Source organism: Phycodurus eques, chromosome 4 (assembly GCF_024500275.1).
Source record: "Phycodurus eques isolate BA_2022a chromosome 4, UOR_Pequ_1.1, whole genome shotgun sequence".
Classification (NCBI taxonomy): Eukaryota; Metazoa; Chordata; class Actinopteri; order Syngnathiformes; family Syngnathidae; genus Phycodurus; species Phycodurus eques.
In genome coordinates, this window is record NC_084528.1 from 12,744,442 (window position 1) to 12,767,628 (window position 23,187).

Genomic DNA, 23,187 nt, shown 5'->3' on the forward strand with positions numbered 1-23,187 from the left:
CATCTGTGGGAGGGGCCATAGGGGTCGGGTGAAGTGCGAGTTGGGGGGACCTTGGCGATCCGATCCCCGGCTACAGAAGCTGGCTCTAGGGACGTGGAATGTCACCTCTCTGGCAGGGAAGGAGCCCGAGCTGGTGTGTGAGGTCGAGAAGTTCCGACTCGATATAGTCGGACTCGCCTCCACAAACAGCTTGGGCTCTGGTACCAGTCCTCTTGAGAGGGGTTGGACTGTCTTCCACTCTGGAGTTATGTAACTAGATAGATATAGTTATATAACTAACCCTTTTAAAAACAAGTCATCACAAACATCATAATGGCTATAAAGGTGGTAGTCGTCTGTGTAGAAGAAAAAAACTCCTTTCTATGACTTTTCTGCATGTTTGATGCTGTCAGCAGCCAATGGTGTGAATGTATGTGCTGTGCCGAGCTGGTAAATGATTGCTAGTGTTGGAGGAGCTGGAGAGAAAAAGGGAGGAAGAGGCCAGTTGGAGAAGGAGATGCTGCTTGTGGAAGTGGGGCCTGCTGATTTGGAAGCTCCCCGACGTCATGTTGAAGCGCCGCGTCTTCCGAGTAAGGAATGCTCTGCTGAGAGAGTGCATGGCCGAGTTCTTGGGGACCTTTATCTTGTTGGTGAGTGACATGGTCCTGGTCTTGGAATGGGATTGCATATCAGCTATCAACTGGCGTGGTACTCACAAAGTTGTTTTACCCTTGACACTTGACATCACATTATAATGTGATATAGTATAATACCAACTTTCATGATGCATATTTTGGCAACTCGAGCAATATGTTTATTTTTTATTTTTTATTGTTTTATTTTTTATTTCCTGAAAAGTATTGGCTTTGGAAATATGAAGATTCCCCCCGATAGCAACGATATTTCTACATAGATAGAAAACATATTTTAGATCATATATTTGTATTATATAAAAGGATTAAACTCACAAAATTTGATGTACATGGTCGGGAAATGTCTTTTGGGGGGAATTCAGTCATTTCTCTTCATTTTTTTAGCACTTGCAATCCACATTATGGTAAATATTTTTTTGTCTTGGGACTATTTAGTTTCTCCTTTTGTGTATTGTTTTGATCGTCATTGTGGACTGTATGCCAATATTAGGCCATTTTGCAATGGAGTCACTGTGTGAAAGCTGAATGAGCACATTTTTTCTTTTTATTCCTCCACTGAAAGGAATCATGGATTCAGACTTGAGCAATAGAATACAAATTGTCGTAGTGAATTTTTAACAAAATATAGGACCATATCTCTGTGACATGACCTTCAAGGACCTCTAAAAGCTGCTCGGGGACACATTTGTGTGTTATCTGGGGACGGATAACATGTCATTTATTTTTTCTACTTTCATGTGCCGCGAAGCTTTTTGGCTGCTCGGCGGCAGCGCAAGTGAAGACCAGCAGGGAGACCAAAGGCCAGTTTTTGTCGGTCAACATGTCCTTCTCAGTGGGCGTGATGTCGGCCATGTACCTCACCAAAGGCATCACAGGTACTGTACACACATTAAACCTTTCTGCGCACTCATGTTTAAACTACTGTATACAACGCAAGCATCACCCAGATGAGTGTAAGGTCCAACAGTGGCATTAAAACACTAATGTGACATTGCCCTCTCTTTGTCCCACTTTCACTGCTGCGTATCCAACACGGTGCTTCTGCAGGGGCCCATCTGAACCCGGCCGTAACGCTCAGTTTCTGTGTGTTGGGCCAGGTGCCATGGAAGAGGATGCTGCCCTATTGGCTCTCCCAGGTTCTGGGAGCATATGTGGCATCGGGGCTTGTCTACACAGTGTACTATGGTCTGTCTTCTGGCTCTTTTGTTACTCTAGGAGCAGTGACGTGGAAAAGGGAGGAGGGTGTGGGCTCGGGCATCCAACTGAGAGTTTGGATCATTGGGCAAAAAGTCCACACCCCCCACCCCCCACCCCCAAAAAAAATGCGGTCGGTAATTCGCAGATTTCACCTATTGCGGGGGTTGTCTGGATCCTAACCCCGCTATAAGCGAGGGATTGCTGTACTTGTGCTTTAATGCATGGGTTTGAATTAAGATAGATATGTGCTAGGGTAAAAAACATGCATAACAAAGTATGAGTAAAAACCTATTCCAATAGAAAATTATTCAAGGCAATAGTAGTCACAAGATCTCTACTCCAACGCAACCTCAAACCAACACAATGTAGTAATGATAAGATAAAGCTTTAGTAGCCCAGTGTTGAACAACAGCAAAGAGCAAAGTGTCAACACCTGCTCGTCAGGGTAATAAAATAAAAAGTTTCAAAATACTTTATCCGGTTATTTAAACCTGCGATTGGATGGCGACCAGTCCAGGGTGGAGCCCACCTCTCTCCCAAAGTCACCTCACCTTTGACCCTCACGAAGACAAGGGTGAAAATAGATGGATGGATTATGACAATAATAAGGATTTTTGTAATCGAGTTTCAATTATTGAATACGGTTAATTAAATGTAACTGTTTAATAAAAAATAAACACATACATTTATTAAAACAGATGTTTTAAAAATCAAATATGTAATATTTTTATTAAATAACTATCGTATTTAATTAAAATAAACATACATTCAATTATTAAAACAATAATGACTCATCCAAGTTTACATAACAAATTGTTAAATCAATTTACAAAAATAATCATAAAAAAATACTCAAATATTAAATAAAACATTAAATCAATAATATTTTTATTCCATTAAAATATATGTACATGTTTTAGATTTAAATATGTAATAAACACAAAGAAAATACTATCCACATTTAATAAAATTATTAAAACACTAAATATTTAGAACAAATATAAATATGAAAACATGAAATAAACAAAGGAATAATATTTCTAATCAAATTAGGATTATGCAATAAATACTTTAGTCATTATTGGTGTTTGCTACTTATAGTATTTATACACTTATTAAATGAATTATAAATCGATCAATTCAAAATCATTTAATATTACCTTTATTAAAATAGTTCATTAAAAGTAGAACACTAAGAATATATTTTTTAAAAGAATGAATACTTTAGCTGGAGACTTTGGAGATTGCTGGATACTATTACAATATTAAGGGACTAGGCCACGCTCTAGCTTCCCACCACAAATGCTTGTTAACTTTAGAGCTTACTCTTCATACTTGTAGAGGAGCTTGGAAGGAAAAGAAACAGTTTTTCCTTTGCCGTGCTTTAATTTTTTGATTTGGAACCTTTTCAGTATTTATATAATCACGTTTCTTTTCCCTTGACGTTAGGTTCATATCCTTTTCTTTTTCCTTTTCCTTTTCTCAGATGCTATAATGGATTTTAGTGGCAGAGTATTGACTGTGTATGGACCAAATGAGACGGCGTCCATATTTGCCACATATCCCTCTAAGTATGTCACCTTGGGAAGGAGTTTCCTGGATCAGGTCAGTATATAGCAATACGTTTATGCTGTAAATACATTATAGTATAATAGCTACTGATATTACTGATTTGAATCAACGTCCGCATGTGCAGGTAGTGGGCACCGGCATGCTCATGTTGTGCATCCTATGTTTGGATGAGAAGAGGAACACCCCGGCTCCCAGCGGGCTGATTCCCGCCATCGTGGCCGTGATCGTGCTGGGCATCTCCATGTCCATGTCGGGCAACTGTGGGGCGGCCATAAATCCCGCCCGTGATCTGGGACCTCGACTTTTTACTCTGACTGCAGGCTGGGGCTCAGAAGTGTTCACGTAAGTCCTCTATGCGATGAAATGCGATTGAGAAAGATAATGGTCACTGTCAGAGTGAACAATATTATATGTTTATGATTGTGGTTGCTGCATGTTTGTGGCTCAAGGTCTGCTCAGTGCAGCTCGATTGTTCAAACGTGATTTGGAAAAAACATGGACTTTTTCGCTCTTCTTTTGCCTCCTCACAAAATAGTCGAAGAAGAAGTGAAAGGTTATCACATGATAACATGAATCAGCAAGTTCCATCCAAACACTCATCCGATTGTGTCGACTTGTTTGTCATCTGCACTCGTACAGTCTCACGACCCTTCTGACATAAGTCAGCATTATTATCATTGGAGGCAGAAAGTTTTGAGGCAACTCTTGTGGCCAGTGAGTCTAATTGACCATGCCTGACCAATCTCTTCACTGATTGCACAAATAAATGGTCGGCTCTTTTGGAACAAACACAACACGGCTCTCAAACATGGCCTCATTTCGTCCGGGGCTGATGATGCCGTATTTTGTCTTATTTTATTGTTATTTTGATACGTGCATACCTGACGATGTTTATTGCCGTTTTTTTTATTCCCGCTTAGCAAAATGTTGTCTCGGAAAACGATAAGCAGCAGAAACTAAATAACTAAGGTGGATAGACAGAGTAGAGACATGAGCGAGACAAAGCAATACAAAAATACTGAACAATAAAAGACTACCAGAAAGGAAATATAACAAGCGCAGAAAGGAATGGTAACTAAAAAACTCACCCGTATCTGAACTAAACACTTTAGAAAAGACAAACACAAAAAGTTCAAGGAAAGAAACAGAATTTAAACTGCACAAGTTCAGAAAGCCAAGAAAAAGATACAAAGGAACAAGATCTAAATTACACAAGTTTGGCTGACACGACAAGAGTCATACACAAGGGCACAACATCTAAACTTTAGAAACGAAGACAAGAAGTATGAGAACCGGAAACTACTTATGTGAGAGGTTGAGGAAAAAGAATAATGACGCAGCATTAAGCAGTTTTTGGCCACATTTTCTGCCTTAATTCAGTGGACATTGTGCTGCTGCTTCTGGTGTGTGCGCCTTGGCCACATGGGACAGTATAAGGATAGACACGGAGACGGTCACAACTCCCCAGTAAGCTGCAAAAATATTAGTCATTCTGCGCAGAGGATAAAGAATGTATGCCTCTTGAGTATTGTTATATTGTCTGTCTCCATGTATTGCTTCACCATTTGTGTTCAGATATCCGTGGCTTAAAGGGTTAAAACACTGATGCTATTTGTTCGCACATCTATGAGCTTTTGCATAGTTTGTTAGCATTAAACTAAGCCGACTTTCCTAAGGAAAAGCTACGTTGTTGTATTAAATACAGAACAAATGATCATTTCTGTTTTGCTTAGTTGGATAGTAAACTCCAACTGAGAGTAGAAATGAGCAGCTTGAAGCCTCTTAATTTAACAATTGTTCACCAGCTGCCAAACTGCCGCTTGTTCTGAAGTGCGTGAAGTTCAGTGCTACCATCAGCGCTCGTATCTAAAATCTTTGCTTGCAAGTCAGAGCATAAAAATCGACCAAAAACGACTGCTTGTTGGGTGAAGGCACCACAGTACTTCCCTGACACCAATTACTATGCTACTTTTCTATTACCGAGAGCTTAGGTAGGCACCATCTTATGGCCTTATAGAATGGGTGTTTCTTGGTGTGCAAAAGAGAAAGCAAAGCAAAACAAAACAAAACAAAAACCGCACGATTAAGAGAGGTTTTTTTGGCAAATAACTGAAGCTAGGCTCCACAGAGGAAAAAAGCGATTTGTAAATAGTGAACTGCAAATAGGCAGCGGTTCTCTGCACCTCTCTGACCATGTCAATCGAAAGTTTACGTGATTACCTTTGCAAATGCAGATGTAATGAAGTAGTAGTATCCAGTATGTTCTTATCACATATATTGAATAATAATGAATGCAATGTCTTATCTTACTCTATCTCGTCATACGAGTAATCATAATGTTGACTGTGCAGGTGTTACAACTACTGGTTCTGGGTGCCCCTGGTGGCCCCCCTTCTCGGGGGTGTTTCAGGTTCTTTCCTCTATTTAATCTTCATCCACTGGCACCTCCCCGACTCGGATACACCCAAAGATGTGGACACGCCCTCCATTGCCAGCGACACAGTCAAGCAGCCCTCAAACATGCAGCTGAATGGCATTGAGTTAAAGAAGTTGTCATTTGAAGACGTTTACGGAAGACGCTAACAAGCAGGCATTTTTTCTGTCTTCAAGTTAGTAAGAAGACATTTTTACATCATGCATCAATGAGGTAATAATGCTGTTTAATGCTGATTGGTAACAACAACAAAAAATGCTTGCAATATTTTTAAACGCATAGACAATTTTTAATTTTTATATTTTAGCAAGACACACAAAGTCGATGAGCATGATTTGGTTTTGTGGGCCACAACAAATAACGTGGCGGGCTAGATTTGGACCCCAAGCCACCAGTGTGACACCATGATATACATATAAAATCCCAGTTTAAAAAACAGTTAGACAAAATAATTAATTCAATTTTGTTTTTAATATTTTTTGTGTATTTAAAATTAAAGAAAATGTTAAAATAAATTAAAAAGCATACTTTGATTGAATTAGAATTGCCTAACAATATTCATAATTTAATCAAATGTATTATTATTTTAAAATGTATGTTTTTATGAAATTACATTTATTTGAACTCTAAATCTATTTTAATATTTTATCATCCCATAGTGTTTGAATTTAAAAAATGCAGTTGTTAAACCCAAATAATCTAATAAATATTGCATTAAATGAACTTCCTTTAATAACATTAATTACATTTTTGTATTAAATTGTTTACTTTTTATGTACAGTATGTATATGGAATATATCTTTGTGAGATATAATAATAATACATTTATAGTGTTAAATTTAAATTTTATACAGAATGTACTAATAATGTATTTCATTAAATTAATGTTATTTGATAAAATTTTTATATTTAATATTTCTTGCAATGAAATTGATCCAATAAAATGACGACAATATTGATAATTTCTCAGTATTTTTTTAATACATTTTAAAAACACCAATGTCACAATGGAGACCCTGGGGACAAGTTCATATATTGACTACTAAACACCCAACAATTACAATTCAGGCAAAATAGCAAAAAAGCAACTCATCAGTTCACACCTCTTCTTACAACTCATTATGCTTATAGAACAGTAGATGGTGTCACTAAATAAGACCGATTTCAAGTGCAAAGTGCATTTTTGAACTCAAATGACATTTTTTTAAATTCATAAATAAACGTGCATGAAGAAACAAAGTGTTTTAATAAATTAGGGGAAGCAGCGCAACATCATGGATGAGTTTCTCAAGCAAGGAAGCAGTAATATGGAAAAGAATGCAAGCTTTCCTCCCCCTCCCCTGCTCCATCATCATCATCTTCCTCATCGTCCTCATCATCCAGCATCTCCTCACAACAACTCACAACCTCATGGTGACCTCAGACAGCGTGAGGAGCAGCGAGGATGCCTCCACTGGACTCATTTCACTAGCACCAACTTTGAGGAGGTACATTTGATTCCGCCTGCCTGAGCTTTCAGTGGATGAGGTTTTCCCTTTCATCCTTCATGTATGATTGTTTACACTTATGTAGGACTGGGGATCACTGTGTGCGTGTGTGCGCGTGCGTACAATATTACTACTTTGTGGGAACGCTCACAATATGGCGTCCAAAAATGTCTGATTATCATCAGTATGTAGATCAACTTGTAGATGTTTGTTTTAATATAAAAGGCATAGTCTGGTTGGAAATGACACAAGAAAGTGACATATTAATGTGAATACAGTGATGCATTCAAATACAAGTGACCCGACTTAAAGCGCTTTTCAAGCTGCGAGATGTTGTTTATCAGATTTTTTTGCTTTGAAGTGCGAGCAAAAATTCAAGAATACAACGAGCACTGTATGGTGGCGGTGAACTCAACTCACTTCACGAAGAGCAGCAGTTTGGCACATCGTGAGCAATTCATCAAAAAAGAGGCTTCAAGCTGTTTATTGCCATTCGCAGTTAAAGTTGATTGTCAAATTATTGTCATATGGAGTATTATTGTTCTTATTAAAAAAGCAGGAGGGAGTTTGGAACAGATTATTGGCATTTCCAATCATTTCAGTGAGGAAAAATGAATTGTGATAAGAGTGTTGTGAATTATGATACCAGTTGGACACTTAGAAATTCACCAACTCAAAATTTTTCAAGTATACTGTATGAATTTTACATTTTAGGCTTATCTATATCCATTTCCTATGCATAACATTCAGCTCTACATTTAAGAGTTTTTTTTGTGATCAGATAACTATGTCTTTGTCTTGATGTAGTGAAGCAGCATTTGGCTCATTGCCAAAAGTTATTTTCACATTCCCTGTTCTAAGTAAATGTAAACATGAAATGTTTAGGATTATTACGATGCAGCTCATGTTTAGTTCAAGTGTGACAATGGTTGCTGCTGTTGTCAGAGGACCTTGTATACCACATTTCAGGAATTAAGACAAATCCTTGTTTCCCAGTGTTTATGGCAGTATAGCGTTTATGTTGCGTTTATGTAATTTCATCAAACATACTGTTTGTAATGCGGCTGGATGCTTTGGAATGGGTGAGAGATGTGGATGGCTGGATTATTTAATGTTGTGTTTTCGATGTTATTTTATTTTTGTTTGTATTTTTTTTTTTTTTAATTTTAAATATTTTGTATTTTATTTTCCTATGTTTTTAATTTTTATTCTTCAGGATTTTTATTTAAGCTATTATTTTTTCTATAACTATCTTTCTATAACTGCATTTCTTTTGTCCGTATTTTTCTGCAACACGAAGAAAGCATTTTTTTGCTTATTACAGAAATACCCAGTTTAAATTTACAGTACTTAGTTTTTTTTTTGAAAGGTCTTTAAATGTACTTTTTAAAAACTAAAAACACATTAAAACACATAATATATTTAGAGAGAGAGCAAGATCAATGGATAACACAAAAGTGTTGTACAACCAATAGTGTTGTAACACTCAAATCCCATCTTGGTCTCCAGACCAGTTTCGAGACAACATTTTGAAAGTCTTGGTCTTGTCTCGGATTGGCCGGACTCAGGATTTTCTGCCAAGGCCGGTCAAGACCAGCACTGATTTGCTATTCTCCAACTTCATTAATGTGATAATGCGTGTGATAAAGCAGCAAATAACTTCAATTTATGAGTTTATAACCACCCACCACACCCGTAATGACGGCAACCTTCCTCAACCACAAAGACTTTATATGTAAAAAAAATAAAATAAATAAATAACATGCTAAATTTGTTATAATGTTATTTAATAGCACATCTGCCTCACAGTTCTGGGGGCTGGGGGGGTTCAAATCCCGGCCCTGCCTGTGTGGAGTTTGCATGTTCTACCCGTGGCTGCGTGGATTTTCTCCGGGCACTCCAGTTTCCTCTCACATCCCAAAAACATGCGTGATAGGTTGATTGAAGACTCTAAATTGCCCGTAGGTGTGAATGTGAGTGCGAATGGTTGTTTGTTTATATGTGCCCTGCGATTGGCTGGCGACTGGTTCAGGGTATACCCCGCCTCCCGCCCGAAGATAGCTGGGATAGGCTCCGGCAGCCCGTGACCATAGTGAGGATAAGCGGTAAACGAAAATGGATGGATGGATGTTATTTAATATTGAATTGTTCATACCAATTTCTAGTTTGTATTTATCATGTTTTTTATTTAGTGTATTTTGTATTTTTTGCTAATTTATTTTAATTCAATTTAGCTTTTTGTATTTTTCAATTTAAATTATTTATGCAATGTTATTTAATGTGTAATCATATTTCATATTTTAACTTTTATTTTTTATTGTATTGGATGTTGTTTTTGTATTTTTCTTCAATTTCATTACATCATTTTTTAAATTTTGTCTTTCAAATGTATTTTTCTTATTCTACATTAGGCCTAAGCATTATTTTATGTTTTTATGCTTTTATTTGCCTTTTTCTTTTTTTAACAAAAACAAATTTGGCGTGGCTCAGGTGGTAAAATGGTCGACTCCCAACCCGACAGTTGTCGGGTCGATCCTGAGCCCCATGTGACCAAGATATTGAACCCCCAGTTGCTTCTGATGTTGTCATGTTGTCATCAGTAGGTGAATGCGGAAGAAAAAAAAACAAAAAACTTTGAAAGTAGAAAAGTACTATAAAAGTAAAAGCCCTTTGACCATTTCCCACGTAAATGTAAATGTAAGGATAAGCAGTTGTGTGTGTGTGTGTAGTATAAGAACAGCAAGGTCATTTGTGTAGCAGACATGTCTGAGCAGGAAGGTACTGAAGTGAAGTCTTTGTGTAAATGAAATTACTCCACAAGAGATGCACACTAAATGAATTAGGCTTTAACCTCATAGTTGTTATTTTTATATTAGAGGAGATGTCATACATTACATTCACAAGGTACACTTTAATCTTGTAAATGAAAAGAAAAATCTGCCCAACCCAATGTAGAGTATTTATTGAAAAGGGTTAAGAATTTGTCAAAATGGGGAAAAAAATGGGTCTGATTTACTGCTAAATATATGGATTTGTCATTAAAAAAAATGTATCAACAATATGAAACATTTTAGGTTTAACTGTATTCATTTCCAGCGAAAAGATTTTTCTCTGCGTTTTATTTGTGATCAGATAATAAGCGTCTTGACATGATGAAGCAGTATTTGGCTCAACGCCCAGTCATTTTCATACTCCCTGTTCCAAGTAAATTCCTTGTAAACAGTCATTCAATCTTCAATCTTTCATTTCTTTTCATTTCTAAACCTGATACGTATCTGACCTTTAACTGGATGATGTCTGCGGCAGACAACGCCCACTCGCTCGCACAGATGCTGACTTCTTCGACTAAAAGAGCAAGTTTTTAATGTTAGAAAGTGAATAGACAACACAATGAAAGACAAGATGAGACGAGCGACACTGACTGTGGAAGACAAGAAACTGGAGCTGAAAGCCGATCGGTGTTGTGCAGAAATCAAGTCTCTCTCAGCAGTATTGATTAAAGGCTCGTATTGTGTTAGTACCTCACAGCTGGCATGCGTTCTAAATTCGTGCCGACGAGACCTGGAACGTCTTCTATGCGCTGTCGTCCTAGGTAATGCAGACTCCTAGTGGTTAGCATGTCTGCCTCACAGTTCTGAGGTTCTGGGTTCGAATCTAGGCTCCAGCCTTCCTGTGAGGAGTTTGCGTGCTCTCCTTGTGCTTGCGTGGGTTTAGTCCTTCCTCCCACTTTCCAGAGGCATACATGTTAAGTTCAGCTACGACTCGAAGTCAGGATAGACCAACGTTTTCCACTGAGGGCAACATACAGGAAAATGGAAGGAAGTGGAGAGCCACATCATCATCTTTTTGTGAAACACGATTAAAAAACGATCCAATATACCGGTGGTTAACATATGCTAAGCAGTTATATGTACAGGAACTCTAAGAAAGTCCCCTTCTGAGTTTTGTGTTATCGGTAACAAAGAAAGAAAGAAAAAAAAAAAAAAAAAAGCATAGTGCACTGTATCTTGTAACTCAACTTTATTTATAGAGCCATTTAAAAAAGAACCGCAACTGAAACAAAGTGCTTTACATGGATAAAATCAGACACAAAACAACACGAATAATAATAATAAAAACATAATAATCAAAAATAAAATAAGAATACTAATAATAGTAATAATAATAATAATTATACATGAAATATTTGTTTTTATTGAAATATAAAAATATGATCGTAAAAACATAAAACCAATCAGGGACATCAAAACATTCCTGCAGGGCCTCCCCTGTGTCTTTTCTATTTGTTGTTTTCAGGTTTTAAAGTAAAAAAAAGCCATCTTGTCATGTTTTTAAAATTATCAGCATGTGATATCATGTCATATTTGATTTTCTGCAATTAAATAAGTATAACAAATTATCATGAAACTTTTTTTTTTTTTTTTTACATTTTTCTACTATTTTTCTAACTATTTTAAAAATATGTGTGAGATCTTGAAACATTCAACGTTTTGTACATTTCCTTCTTTATTTAAAAAAAAAAAAGTGTGTTGTCGTTCAACATTTTTACTTTTCGTAACCTGATGTCGGCCATGTTTGAATTCCTTATTAGACTATGAGCCAGCTGGAAACTTTGGACACACCTGCTCTAACTTGTCCATCGGTATGAATGTGAGTGCCAATTGTTGTTTTTCTATATGATGTACGCCGCTTCTCGCCCAAAGTCATCCGGGGGAGGCTCCAGCTCACCTTTGACCCTACTGAGGACAAGTTCTATCGAAAATAGATTGATGATTGTTGTCCTCCAATCATGGCAGTTTTTACTTTAAGCTTCACGTGTTAAATCAATGGTTGTTCTTCACTAATCGTTGCTCACCTACAGTATCACGACCACACATTGACAGATTTGTACTTACTGTTAATCGGTGACCAGTATTTTTCTCTCCTGTGTTTTTCTCTGTAGATATTTCCATGGGCCATAGCAGAAACAAGGAGACAGCAGTGCGGAGATGTTTGCGGAAAAACCTCCTCCAGGTGACATATATAGTCCATCCATGCAGCCATCTTCCATTGTGCATGTCAAGAGCAAATCTTACATGAATAACAAAAATGCAAGACTATATACCAAAGTGAGTGAACAGCTGCAAGAATAGTCAGCAGCATTATATATAAAAACTGTACACAATAATAATCATGCTGTATATGCAGACGCAAATGGTAATTGTACATGAATGAATACTGTAGATAGAGAAGTGAATTAGAGCTGCACCAAGAATAATCAGCAGCACTGTATTTACCCCAAAATCTATACATCTATGAATAAATAACGAGCAGTTGAGAATGAAATAAACACCAGCAATGGTAACTATCAGCACTGTATTAACAGCTCCACATGAATCGAGACTATATACAGAACAGGGAAGTGAATGTGAGCAACAGCATGAATAGTCATCAGCATTGTATGTAGAAAAGAACTACATGTATCAATGAATAGTCTCTATATCAGCAGCTGAAAATGAAGCAATGCTATCCGCAGTGTATTTGTTATTATACATGAACAGGAACGTGACCAGCGGCAAGAATATTCAGCCGCAATATGTGGAACAAAATTTATACCGCATCAATTGATACTGAAGACGCACGCTGCGTTCAGGTGAAGTAGAGGACAGCACACTCCGACCCCATCACCACGTGCCACATGGGCTCCCGATGCTGCACCCTCACAAACTTAAGCCCACCTCGATGAGCCATCGCGCAACTTGATCCCCTAAGCCAAGGGCCCTTCGGTTACCTTGGTAACGTCCTTGCATATGCGATGACACAATGACTAAAGCTGACAGTGTTGTAATGTCGTGGATGAGGAAGCATATACTATATTGTAGTGCCACTTCAAGAACAGGCTACAGTCAGGAAGTAAATTGATGATGATGCATTTGGTCCACTTTCTATATGATGCGTACAGCTGCATGTGCTAATGTCCGTGTCCTTGCCATTTGCCACTTGCCACTGCTGACTGAGACGCTGATCAATTTGAGGGCGCCAGGCTCGCTTGGCTGTGACATCGCTGCCTCATCATCATCATCATCATCCTCATTCGTCAGCGTGATCACATCACACCGGTGTGCACCTTCCTTTGACCTCGGGACCATCAACTTTGTCACTGTGTCATCTGCATCGCTTTACAGCCTTATGTGTGTGTAGAACATGCATTTTTGTAGCACACTTACAGAATGGGGACCAAAAAGCTAGTGTGCAACAAATGAAGCCAGTGATGGAAGTCAGTGCATGTGCGTGTCAACACACAGACGTGGATTTCTTAACCACTGGCAACAAAAGTGAGTACACCCCCAGTGAAACTGTCCAAAATGCAAAATTATTTCTAATCATCTATAGATGCTACAAGATGGCGGCAAAGCATTAGTTATCTCTAAATGAAACTCCTCAACTCACTTCAAGATACTTTCCTGACAAAAATGGGTGAATTTTTCAGCAAATCACTACAGTGGCCTGAAGTGCAAAGTTGTGAAATACCTTTACATTTCAGAAAACAAATGAACAAAAGTAGAAACGCTTGCGTTTCAGAAAACACATGAACAAAAGCAGAAATACTTTTACAAAGGATGAAACAAATTACAATTGAGACAACCCGGAAAGTGTGTGTTCCAATGATCCTAGGAGCTAAGTTGTCTGGGGCTTTATGCCCCTGGCAGGGTCACCCATGGCAAACAGGTCCTAGGTGAGGGACCAGACAAAGTACGGCTCAAAGACACCTTATGATGACGACAAAAAATGGACTCAGGTTTCCCTTGCCCGGACGCGTGCCACCGGGGCCCCCCTCTGGAGCCAGGCCTGGAGGTGGGGCTCGAAGCCGAGCACTTGGTGGCCGGGCCTGCTCCCATGGGGCGCGGCAGGGCACAGCCCGAAAGAGTAACGTGGGTCCCCTTCCCATGGGCTCACCACCTGTGGGAGCGGCCACAGGGGTCGGGCGCAGTGCGAGCTGGGTGGTGGCCGAAGGCGGGGACCTTGGCAATCCGATCCCCGGCTACAGAAGCTGGCTCGAGGGACGTGGAATGTCACCTCTCTGGCAGGGAAGGAGCCCGAGCTGGTGTGTCAGGTCGAGAAGTCCCGACTAGATACAGTCGGACTCGCCTCCACGCACAGCTTGGGCTCTGGTACCAGCCCTCTCGAGAGAGGTCGGACTCCCTTCCACTCTGGAGTTGCCCACGGTGAGAGGCGCCGAGCAGGAGTGGGTATACTTATTGCTCCCCGGCTCGGCGCCTGTACATTGGGGTTCACCCCAGTGGACGAGTGGGTAGCCTTCCTCTGCCTTCGGGTGGGGGGACGGGTCCTGACTGTTGTTTGTGCCTATGCACCAAACAGCAGTTCAGCGTACCCACCCTTTTTGGAGTCCTTGGAGGGGGTGCTGGCGAGCGCTCCCGGTGGGGACTCCATGTTCTGCTGGGGGACTTCAATGCTCACGTGGGCATTGATAGTGAGACCTGGAAGGGGGTGATTGGGAGGAACGGCCCCCCGATCAGAACCCGAGCGGTGTTCTGTTATTGCAGTGCTCATCATGGATTGTCCATAACGAACACCATGTTCAAGCATAAGGGTGTCCACATGTGCACTTGGCACCAGAACACCCTAGGTCGTAGTTCGATGATCGACTTTGTGGTCGTGTCATCGGACTTGCGGCCGCATGTCTTGGACACTTGGGTGAAGAGAGGAGCGGAGCTGTCAACTGATCACCACCGACACGCCTTCCCATGAGGGAGCAGATTCTGGGTTCCCTGAGGCGGGCTCTCCTATCTCTGGGGTTGAGGTCACCGAGGTGGTTAAAAAGCTCCTCAGTGGCAAGGCCCTGGGGGTGGATGAGATTCGCCCAGAGTTCCTCAAGGCTCTGGATGTAGTAGGGCTGTCCTGGTTAACAAGCCTCGGCAAAATCGCCTGGACATGGGGGACAGTGCCTCTGGATTGGCAGACTGGGGTTGTGGTTCCCCTTAAGAAGGGGGACCGGAGGGTGTGTTCCAACTACAGGGGATCACACTCCCCAGCCTCCCTGGTAAGGTCTATTTAGGGGTGCTGGAGAGGAGGTCCTGTCGGGAAGTCGAATCTCAGATTCAGGAGGAGCAGTTCATCCGTTGTGGTGAAGAAGGAGCTAAGCCAAAAGGCGAAGCTCTCGTTTTCACGAGTTGTGGGTCGTGACCAAAATAACAAGATCCCGGATACAAACGGCCAAAACGAGTTTCCTCCGCAGGGTGTCCGGGCTCTCCCTTAGAGATAGGGTGAGAAGCTCGGTCATCCGGGAGGATCTCAGAGTAGAGCAGCTGCTCCTCCGCATTGAGAGGAGCCAGATGAGGTGGCTGGGGCATCTGATTCGGATGCCTCCCGGACACCTCCCTGGTGAGGTCTTCCGGGCACGTCTCACCGGGAGGAGACCCCGGGGACGACCCAGGACACGCTGGAGCGACTGCATCCTTGGGCTGGCCTGGGAACGCCTCGGTTTCCCCCCCAGAAGAGCTGGATGAAGTAGCTGCGGAAAGGGAAACATCCCATTTCACAGACATTTTTAGAAATCCCACGCCCTTTCTCAGCAAGAACCACCCCACTTCAACATGATTGGCTCCTGCATCGCGGGAAGGGTAGGCTACACAGATGTAACAAGATGTCCATCCCAAATATAATTTTAAAAAACAAAGACGTTTGCTATGGTTATATTTAGGGCTAGGATTGGGGTTAAGGCAGTTTAGAATGAGTTAAGGTTAGCATTATGGTGGTTAAGGCTGGCGCACACCGAGCACCGCCGGCGAACCCGACTGAACTATGGCGCAGTGTGCGTGGTTTGGCAACTGTTTCCTCGAGCGGCCGATCGGTCAGCCACTAATTTTGACGCGATTCAAAATTATAATCTCCGTTGCACGGCGTCTTCACGTCCCAGTTTACGTTCAGTCAAAATGCACAGAAGCTTTGCCCCACGGTGAAAATACATTTCTGGCTTGGCGAGCCGTGCCGCCGCGTTGCTTCGGCTCAAGCCATATACTGTAAATAGTATGTAAAGCATCAAATGTTGTTTTAAATCAATACGAACCTATATTCATAATGTATAATGTGCCTGTGCATGAAAAAGTGAAGTTTGTGACCAGAATGTACGTTCAAAATGAATGGAGCCGGCAGCTTCCTTGCAAATATCCACACTTTGCCTGTAATTCTCGCCAGCATCCTCTCTTTAACAACCTGCTTCTTCCTTAACCCTTAATGTATCTTTTTATGGTAATGTGATGAAGTACAATATATTGTATATACAGCATCAAAACGCCTCTACAGGCTCGCTGTTCAGGGCGTCCATAAATAAAATCGCTCGATGTGCGGGGGTGCGTCGGCAACTCTTATTTTTATGCGATGGTTCGATTCAGTCGGGTTCGACCACATTGCACAGTATTCGACAGGTTTTAGGGTTTATGGCATTTATGTTAATGCCGCCACAATGAATAAGTTTTTTAATTAGCTTTTACCGTCTGCTTGCAGTAGAGCGTGTTCAACAGAAATACAACAACCAATCTTAGTTCAACGACGCGTGTCCTGAAGCCAGTAATATTGGAGCAGGGCGTGTCCTTCCAGTTTCATCTGTTGTAAAAGTGTTTCGGTTTTTGTTGATGTGTTTTCTGAAATGTAAAAGTGTTTCACAGTTTGTTATATTGTTTTGCAGTTCCAGGCCACCGTAAATAACAGCTGCTAGGTTCCCCTCAAACAATTTGTGAATAGGTGAATTTATGAATGACACATACACAGGGATTCACTGTGTTTACTCATCATGGGACAACACAGAGGAATTTTGCTTTGTACAGCTGCTATAAGTAACAAACGTGAGTACACCCCCAAGTAAATCTGTCCAAAATGCACCAGTCTGCAGAGACTAATAGAATTCTACAATTTTGAGGGAACCAAAAAGTTAGTCCGCACTAATGAAATCAACTGAAAATGTGTTAAATCAACTGCAAAAGTGATAAATGAGCTCATGGTGCTGGTTTTTGAGTTGTTTCCTTAGCGTTTGCCTTTCTGACTTGCTTTTCCTGCACCGTTCGCCTCCTACTTTGGCATTGTTTTGTAGCTTAGTGCCCCTCTAAATGTCTTTTCCTGTTAAAAAAAAAAAAAAAAAAATGCCCCTCGACAGAAATTAGACTCCAAATTTGTCATTCTTCATGACATTATCGATATTAGGTGTTTCATCTTGAATCGATACTCTCATACTTGTTTCTGTCTCAGAGTGAGCCTGCACGTTTGTCCGTAATGGAGCTTTATGGATTTGTAAGAGTTTCTTCTCACATCTCAGTCAGCGTCGGGGCTCCTAATGCCTTTGCTGCTGTTCGACGTACAATATTAAACCCTTAATGGACAGTTTGCTCGATGCATTTAGGTGACTGTTCAGCAATCTGAGGAAGAACAGCGGAGGACAGAGGTTCTGACACCAGATAGGAGGAGGCCTGTACTGGCTTACTTGAAACTACCAGTGCCTGCACGTGTGGGGCAAATGCAGACCGGAAACTGCAGCACGTTTATTAATGTGTGCACATGTGATAATGACGTGTTAATCCCTTTATTCGGGGCCATCTCTTCCTGTGACCTCCTCGTTGCTTCTCATGTCGTCATCAGTCAAATCTTTGCTGAAAGTTCTATCCTATCCTCAGTGCAACACAGGTACTCTGCTTACATCTTTGCAGCGCTCTGCGGAGTCATTTCAGTTAAATAGCACTCTCATCAATATTTAAGGGAGCGGACATAAGCAACAAGAGTTTAGTAGTGTCTCAGCAACATGAGAATCACTTCACTTTTTGTATGAAACCCTACTAAATTTCCTTGATAAGAAGCTGGACATGTGTACTGGTTCTTTGTCCTGAGTGAAATCTTGATATTATTTGTCACATTAGCGTCTCAGTTGCCCCAGAGTGCACACCCGTTCGTTCGTACTGTAGGGGCTCACATAGCTGACGTTCATGCAGCTGGGATGGGCTCCAAATCGTGCCGCCACCCTGAACAGAACAAGTGGCATCAAAAATAGTGAACTAGTGGTTAGCATGTCTGGCTCACAGTTCTCATGTTCAGGGTTCAATTCTTGGCTGTGGGCTTCCTCTGTGTAGTGTGCATGTTTTCCCCGTGCTTGTTTGTTGTTGTTGTTGTTTTGCAGGTACTAGCTTTCCTTCCACAGCTCCAAAACATATACAGTATGTTAGGTTTATTGAAGACTCTAAATTGTCCATAGGTTTGAATGTGAGTAGTTTGTCTGTTTGTGCCCTGCGATTGACTGGTGACCAGTCCAGGGTGTCCACAACTGTGTATAATGTCCAGCTCACCCATGGCCCCAATAAAGACATGAGCTATAGAAAATGGACACATGGAAGTGAATGAGTAGATGAGTTTGAGGTTGTTGTTTTTTTTAAATGTATTTCATGATGTTTTTGTGTTTGCATCACATAATGCGTCCCTTGTGTTCCCGCAGAGGAGGAGCGAAGGGTCAGGGCCAATGACAGAGACTCCAACGAAAATTCCCACTATGCGGTAAGTTCTCTCGCTCTTTCTCTTCCTCTGCAATATGACATTTTGCTGGGGAACGCAGTATTTGATATGTGTGTCCTTTCCTTGTGCTGCTTCAAACACAACAAGAGTAACTGCATCACCACATCCAAGTACAACGTCCTCACCTTTCTGCCAATCAATCTGTTCGAGCAGTTTCAGGAAGTGGCCAACACCTACTTCCTTTTCCTGCTCATACTGCAGGTGAGCGGCGACCAAGAAGGCTGCCACACTTACACTAAACGTAATCTGCCCTTTTTCATTTTTGGGGTTGGTTTCCTCGACTGATTGTGCTCTTCTAGTTATGACTGTAAAGGGTGCTGTTTAATATGAGGGGTCGTCAGGGACAGAATTCAGGATTATCTCTCACGCCAACTACCTAAGCGCGCTCACGCACACGACTGAAATTCTTTTCTCTCTTATACACAACTCTAACGCTCTCACACTACTGAAATACTCTCTCACACACACACACACAAATGAAACACTCACACACGCTACTGAAATGCTCAGTACGTAGTTTGACAGCCTGTGTTGCCACATTCAGTCTAACACGGAGGTGTATTCTCTCTATGATCTAGTTGATCCCTCAGATCTCCTCCCTGTCCTGGTTCACCACCATCGTGCCTTTAGCGCTGGTGCTGAGCATCACCGCCGTGAAGGACGCCACGGACGACTTTGTGAGCAGACACGGGACTCCGTCTTGCGTTATGTCAGAGTGAAATCAATTTAGAAAGACTATCGTTGTTAAATGTGAAAAGTGTTTTTGTTCGTCTCCTGCAGTTTCGCCACAAGAGTGACAACCAAGTGAACAACCGTCAGTCTCAGGTGCTCATGCGTGGCTCGTAAGTTCAAGACCCTTTTGGGGTCATGAAGACATTTTTACATGCATAACCTAAGAGTGAACACAGCAGACACATTTCATTATCTCAGTTGTTCAATGTGATGTCCCCTCTTGAAAAGATAATTTTTTCATCCATTGAGTTGTACAGGTTGTAAGCACAATAATTGGGGGGGGGGGGGGGGGGGGGGGGGGGGGACAGGTTTTAAATGATTGATCTTGGTCCCATTTTTTCGTTTCACAAAACCTTGGCATTTGAACAGGGGTGTGTAGACATATATTTAGATTCATATATCGAAATGGGATATTGCTAAGACTTGGAATCCACCATTTTGTATCTTCCTATTTTGCCCTTTCAGGCTTCAAAATGAAAAGTGGATGAACGTCCGAGTGGGTGACATCATCAAATTGGAGAACAATCAGTTTGTGGCAGTAAGTAATTGCACAATCTCATAAGATCCAAACTATGGCTACTTTTTTGCAGCATGAAAGGGCCAAAATATTAGAAACCATTCTCACTACTGATGCATTGCATTCGTACACCACTGCAATCTGCGGCCATAATAATAAACTATGTTTTTAAATAGATACTTCGATGACAGTGTCAAATCAAAACTGAACAGTATGTTTTTTTTGTACCGGTAGAATTCTTGGTGCAGCGTTTGTATTGGATCTCTTAACTGTGTAAATGTACCTCATGAAGTGGTCCTTGTTTGATGTATCGTTGTGTTTCTGTGCTGTTCTCTGCCTCCTTGTATGTCCAGGCTGACTTGCTGCTGTTGTCCAGCAGTGAACCTCACGGTCTCTGCTACATCGAGACAGCCGAGCTGGACGGGTCAGTGACCGCGCTGCGCCTTGTTCCTCAATTGCCCGTAAATGACTTTGTGACCTGTTCAATGTCCTACAGAGAAACCAACACGAAGGTGCGCCAGTCTGTTTCGGTGACGACGGACCTCGGGGACCCCGACAACTTGGCTCAGTTTAATGGTGAGTTTGAACTGAGTTTGTTTGTGCTCCTCTCTCAACAATTATTGTATTCATCTCTATGTGCGAAGGTGAGGTGGTCTGCGAGCCCCCCAACAACAAGCTGGATCGTTTCGGCGGGACTCTGTACTGGAGGCACAAGAAATACCCTTTGACCAACCAGAACATGCTCCTCCGAGGGTGTGTCCTCCGCAACACTGAGGCTTGCTACGGCTTGGTCATTTTTGCAGGTAGAAATGCATCTCCGCGTATGTGATGCACTTATGCCGTATCTATATTTTGTGGAACACGGCATCTCACTCTTAACCCGACAACCGAATGAAACTTGTTGCCTTAACTGACTTAAGTTTTGTACATGGAATAACTCAAGACCTTTAGTTGTGTTGACATTAAACCTTAACTGGACGCAATGGGTAGATACTGAATAAACTATTTAGTTGATCTAATTAAAAATCTTTCTTCATTAGGCTGACTTATTACATAACATTCACTTAAAGCACGAGTTAAAATGACCAAGAGTTTACAATTGTTTTTCTTCTTTGAATTTGCAAGTACACTGTACGAATAAGAAAGAAAGAGAAAATTAGAGGTTTCCCAGAAAGTGTGACGCCAATTCTTAACTGGAGTTCTATCCCGGGGGATCCACCTGTCAGTGTGGTCACCCGTTTAAACCTGGCAAGACAAACACGCCTGCTACTGTTCGGTTACTCCTCCAGAGTGGAGTTCCGAATGAAAGTATGCGTCAGGTCATCTGGGACACTTCTGACGAAGGCAGAAGGTGTAAACATGAAATGAAAAACATTCACTTGTAATCCAAATAATTCAACCCATGTTACAAATGTGGTGTTTTAGAAAGATGTCCAGCTTTCAGCTGTTTTCAAAAAAACAACTTCAACTCGTGCCATGTGAATAGCTCAACACAATGTAACAGCTGAATTCCAAACATTCTACACAAAAAACAGCTTTTTGCCATTCTTATAAACAGGTGTACACATACACGTATTTCTTTTGAAGGGACCTTTTTTCTCTTGAAAAATCTTTTTAGGATGATTTTTTTTTTTTTTTTTTTTTTTTTTTTTTTTAAGTTTATGAGTCCTGTGAAAAGGATGATTACACTATAATATCCAGAATTACATTCATATTTAAATTGCAAGCTGTTTTTTTTTTGTTTTGTTTTGTTTTTCTGAGTTAGCAATCTAGGTTTTAGCTCATCAGGGTCCAACTCAATAGTAAAATTAAATGCTTGTTTCAAGGATTTTTGGTGTTAAATGCGGAGTATATAGTGAAGTCCAATGAACATGTAAACAGCTTTTGGGAGAGCTTCAGCATTGAGAATGACCAATGTATACCTTGAGTAAACCCTAAAAAGAGTAATGCCGACAGACCAAGTGACCAAGTTGCACAAGTTTTAATGAACAAAGTTGGAATATTGATGATTTGTGACAATCCGAAATAGTTGAAAAATAGCTTACTTTCAATTACTTCTCCAACTTCGTTCATTAAAACTTTTATTCTCTCAACTTTATTCATCAGTCATTTGACGTTTTAAAATGTGTTTCTTTAGTTTATGGTGGTATGGGTAGAGCAATGTGTTTAGTTCTTATCCCAACTTTAATTTCATTCGGTTAAATGTAAAATAAATAAAATCAGGTAGGTAGTTTTCACACAATCATACTAAACGACAAGCTAACTAGCTAACCTAATAACTAACCACCTTCTCTAACTAACTAAATGACAAGCAGGTTCCCTAAGTAAATAGTACAGTGGTCAATATATTAGCTGCTGATTAAAAAAAAAAAACATATTCCACTAATTACAGAGCTACTTTTTGTACAAAACTCTACTAGTTTCGAGCACGAACAGGCTTGTATGATATCATGTGTTTTTCCTAGGCCCAGACACCAAGCTAATGCAGAACAGCGGTCACACCAAGTTCAAGCGCACCAGCATCGACCATCTGATGAACACGTTGGTCCTCTGGGTAGGACTCCTTCTCATTTGCACGTCCGCCCACGATATCAGCGGATTTAGTGTCATACCTCAAGGCACTCGTCTTTCTCCATGTCAGATCTTTGGTTTCCTGGTGTGTATGGGTGTCATTTTGGCTGTGGGCAACGCCGTGTGGGAGCGAGAGGTGGGATCGCTGTTTCAGAGTCACCTACCTTGGGATCCTCCGGTGGACGGCTTCCTCTTCTCTGCCCTCCTTGCCTTTTGGTCCTATGTGATCATCCTTAATACAGTGGTGCCCATCTCGCTGTATGTCAGGTGAGGACAGGCCTACATGTAAGATAAAGGGAACGAAATTAACATTGTCATACTTTAATTTTATCTTGATTTTGTGAGAGCCAAGTTTGAATTTTACAACAATTATGTTGTAAACAATTATGAATTTTACAACAATTATGTTGTAAAATATCAGAAGAAAAAAGTAATACTACTACAAGAAATAAGTCCCAATTTTGTAAGAATAAAATTGGAATTTTACAAGTTGTA

General features: G+C 40.8%; 2 protein-coding genes across 2 annotated transcripts in view; both read left to right on the forward strand.

Moving 5' to 3' along the window:
* Positions 1-207: 207 nt before the first annotated feature.
* On the forward strand, positions 208-7,887 carry aqp10a (aquaporin 10a). The gene is made up of 7 exons (XM_061673984.1): positions 208-629; positions 1,381-1,507; positions 1,680-1,817; positions 3,316-3,434; positions 3,526-3,743; positions 5,753-6,048; positions 7,092-7,887. Exons 1-6 carry the CDS (start codon positions 546-548, stop codon positions 5,982-5,984), a joined length of 918 nt encoding a protein of 305 aa, XP_061529968.1. The 5' UTR covers positions 208-545; the 3' UTR covers positions 5,985-6,048; positions 7,092-7,887.
* atp8b2 (ATPase phospholipid transporting 8B2) overlaps positions 7,237-23,187 on the forward strand; it is a 32,454-nt gene continuing 16,503 nt past the window's right edge. The window contains exons 1-12 of the mRNA XM_061673988.1: positions 7,237-7,322; positions 12,265-12,335; positions 18,796-18,854; positions 18,960-19,073; positions 19,451-19,549; positions 19,653-19,714; positions 20,070-20,142; positions 20,475-20,545; positions 20,618-20,697; positions 20,766-20,924; positions 22,587-22,675; positions 22,763-22,959. Coding sequence (XP_061529972.1) covers positions 12,311-12,335; positions 18,796-18,854; positions 18,960-19,073; positions 19,451-19,549; positions 19,653-19,714; positions 20,070-20,142; positions 20,475-20,545; positions 20,618-20,697; positions 20,766-20,924; positions 22,587-22,675; positions 22,763-22,959 — 1,028 coding nt within the window. The 5' untranslated portion in view covers positions 7,237-7,322; positions 12,265-12,310. The remainder of the gene's footprint in view (positions 7,323-12,264; positions 12,336-18,795; positions 18,855-18,959; positions 19,074-19,450; positions 19,550-19,652; positions 19,715-20,069; positions 20,143-20,474; positions 20,546-20,617; positions 20,698-20,765; positions 20,925-22,586; positions 22,676-22,762; positions 22,960-23,187) is intronic.

Bases quoted from the DNA above. Each gene is read 5' to 3' on its own strand.
- aqp10a (XM_061673984.1), top strand. From the start codon at position 546: ATGTTGAAGCGCCGCGTCTTCCGAGTAAGGAATGCTCTGCTGAGAGAG. The intron at 630-1,380 runs GTGAGTGACATG...TGTGCCGCGAAG, and splicing joins TGGGGACCTTTATCTTGTTG to CTTTTTGGCTGCTCGGCGGC. The intron at 1,818-3,315 runs GTCTGTCTTCTG...TCCTTTTCTCAG, and splicing joins TGTCTACACAGTGTACTATG to ATGCTATAATGGATTTTAGT.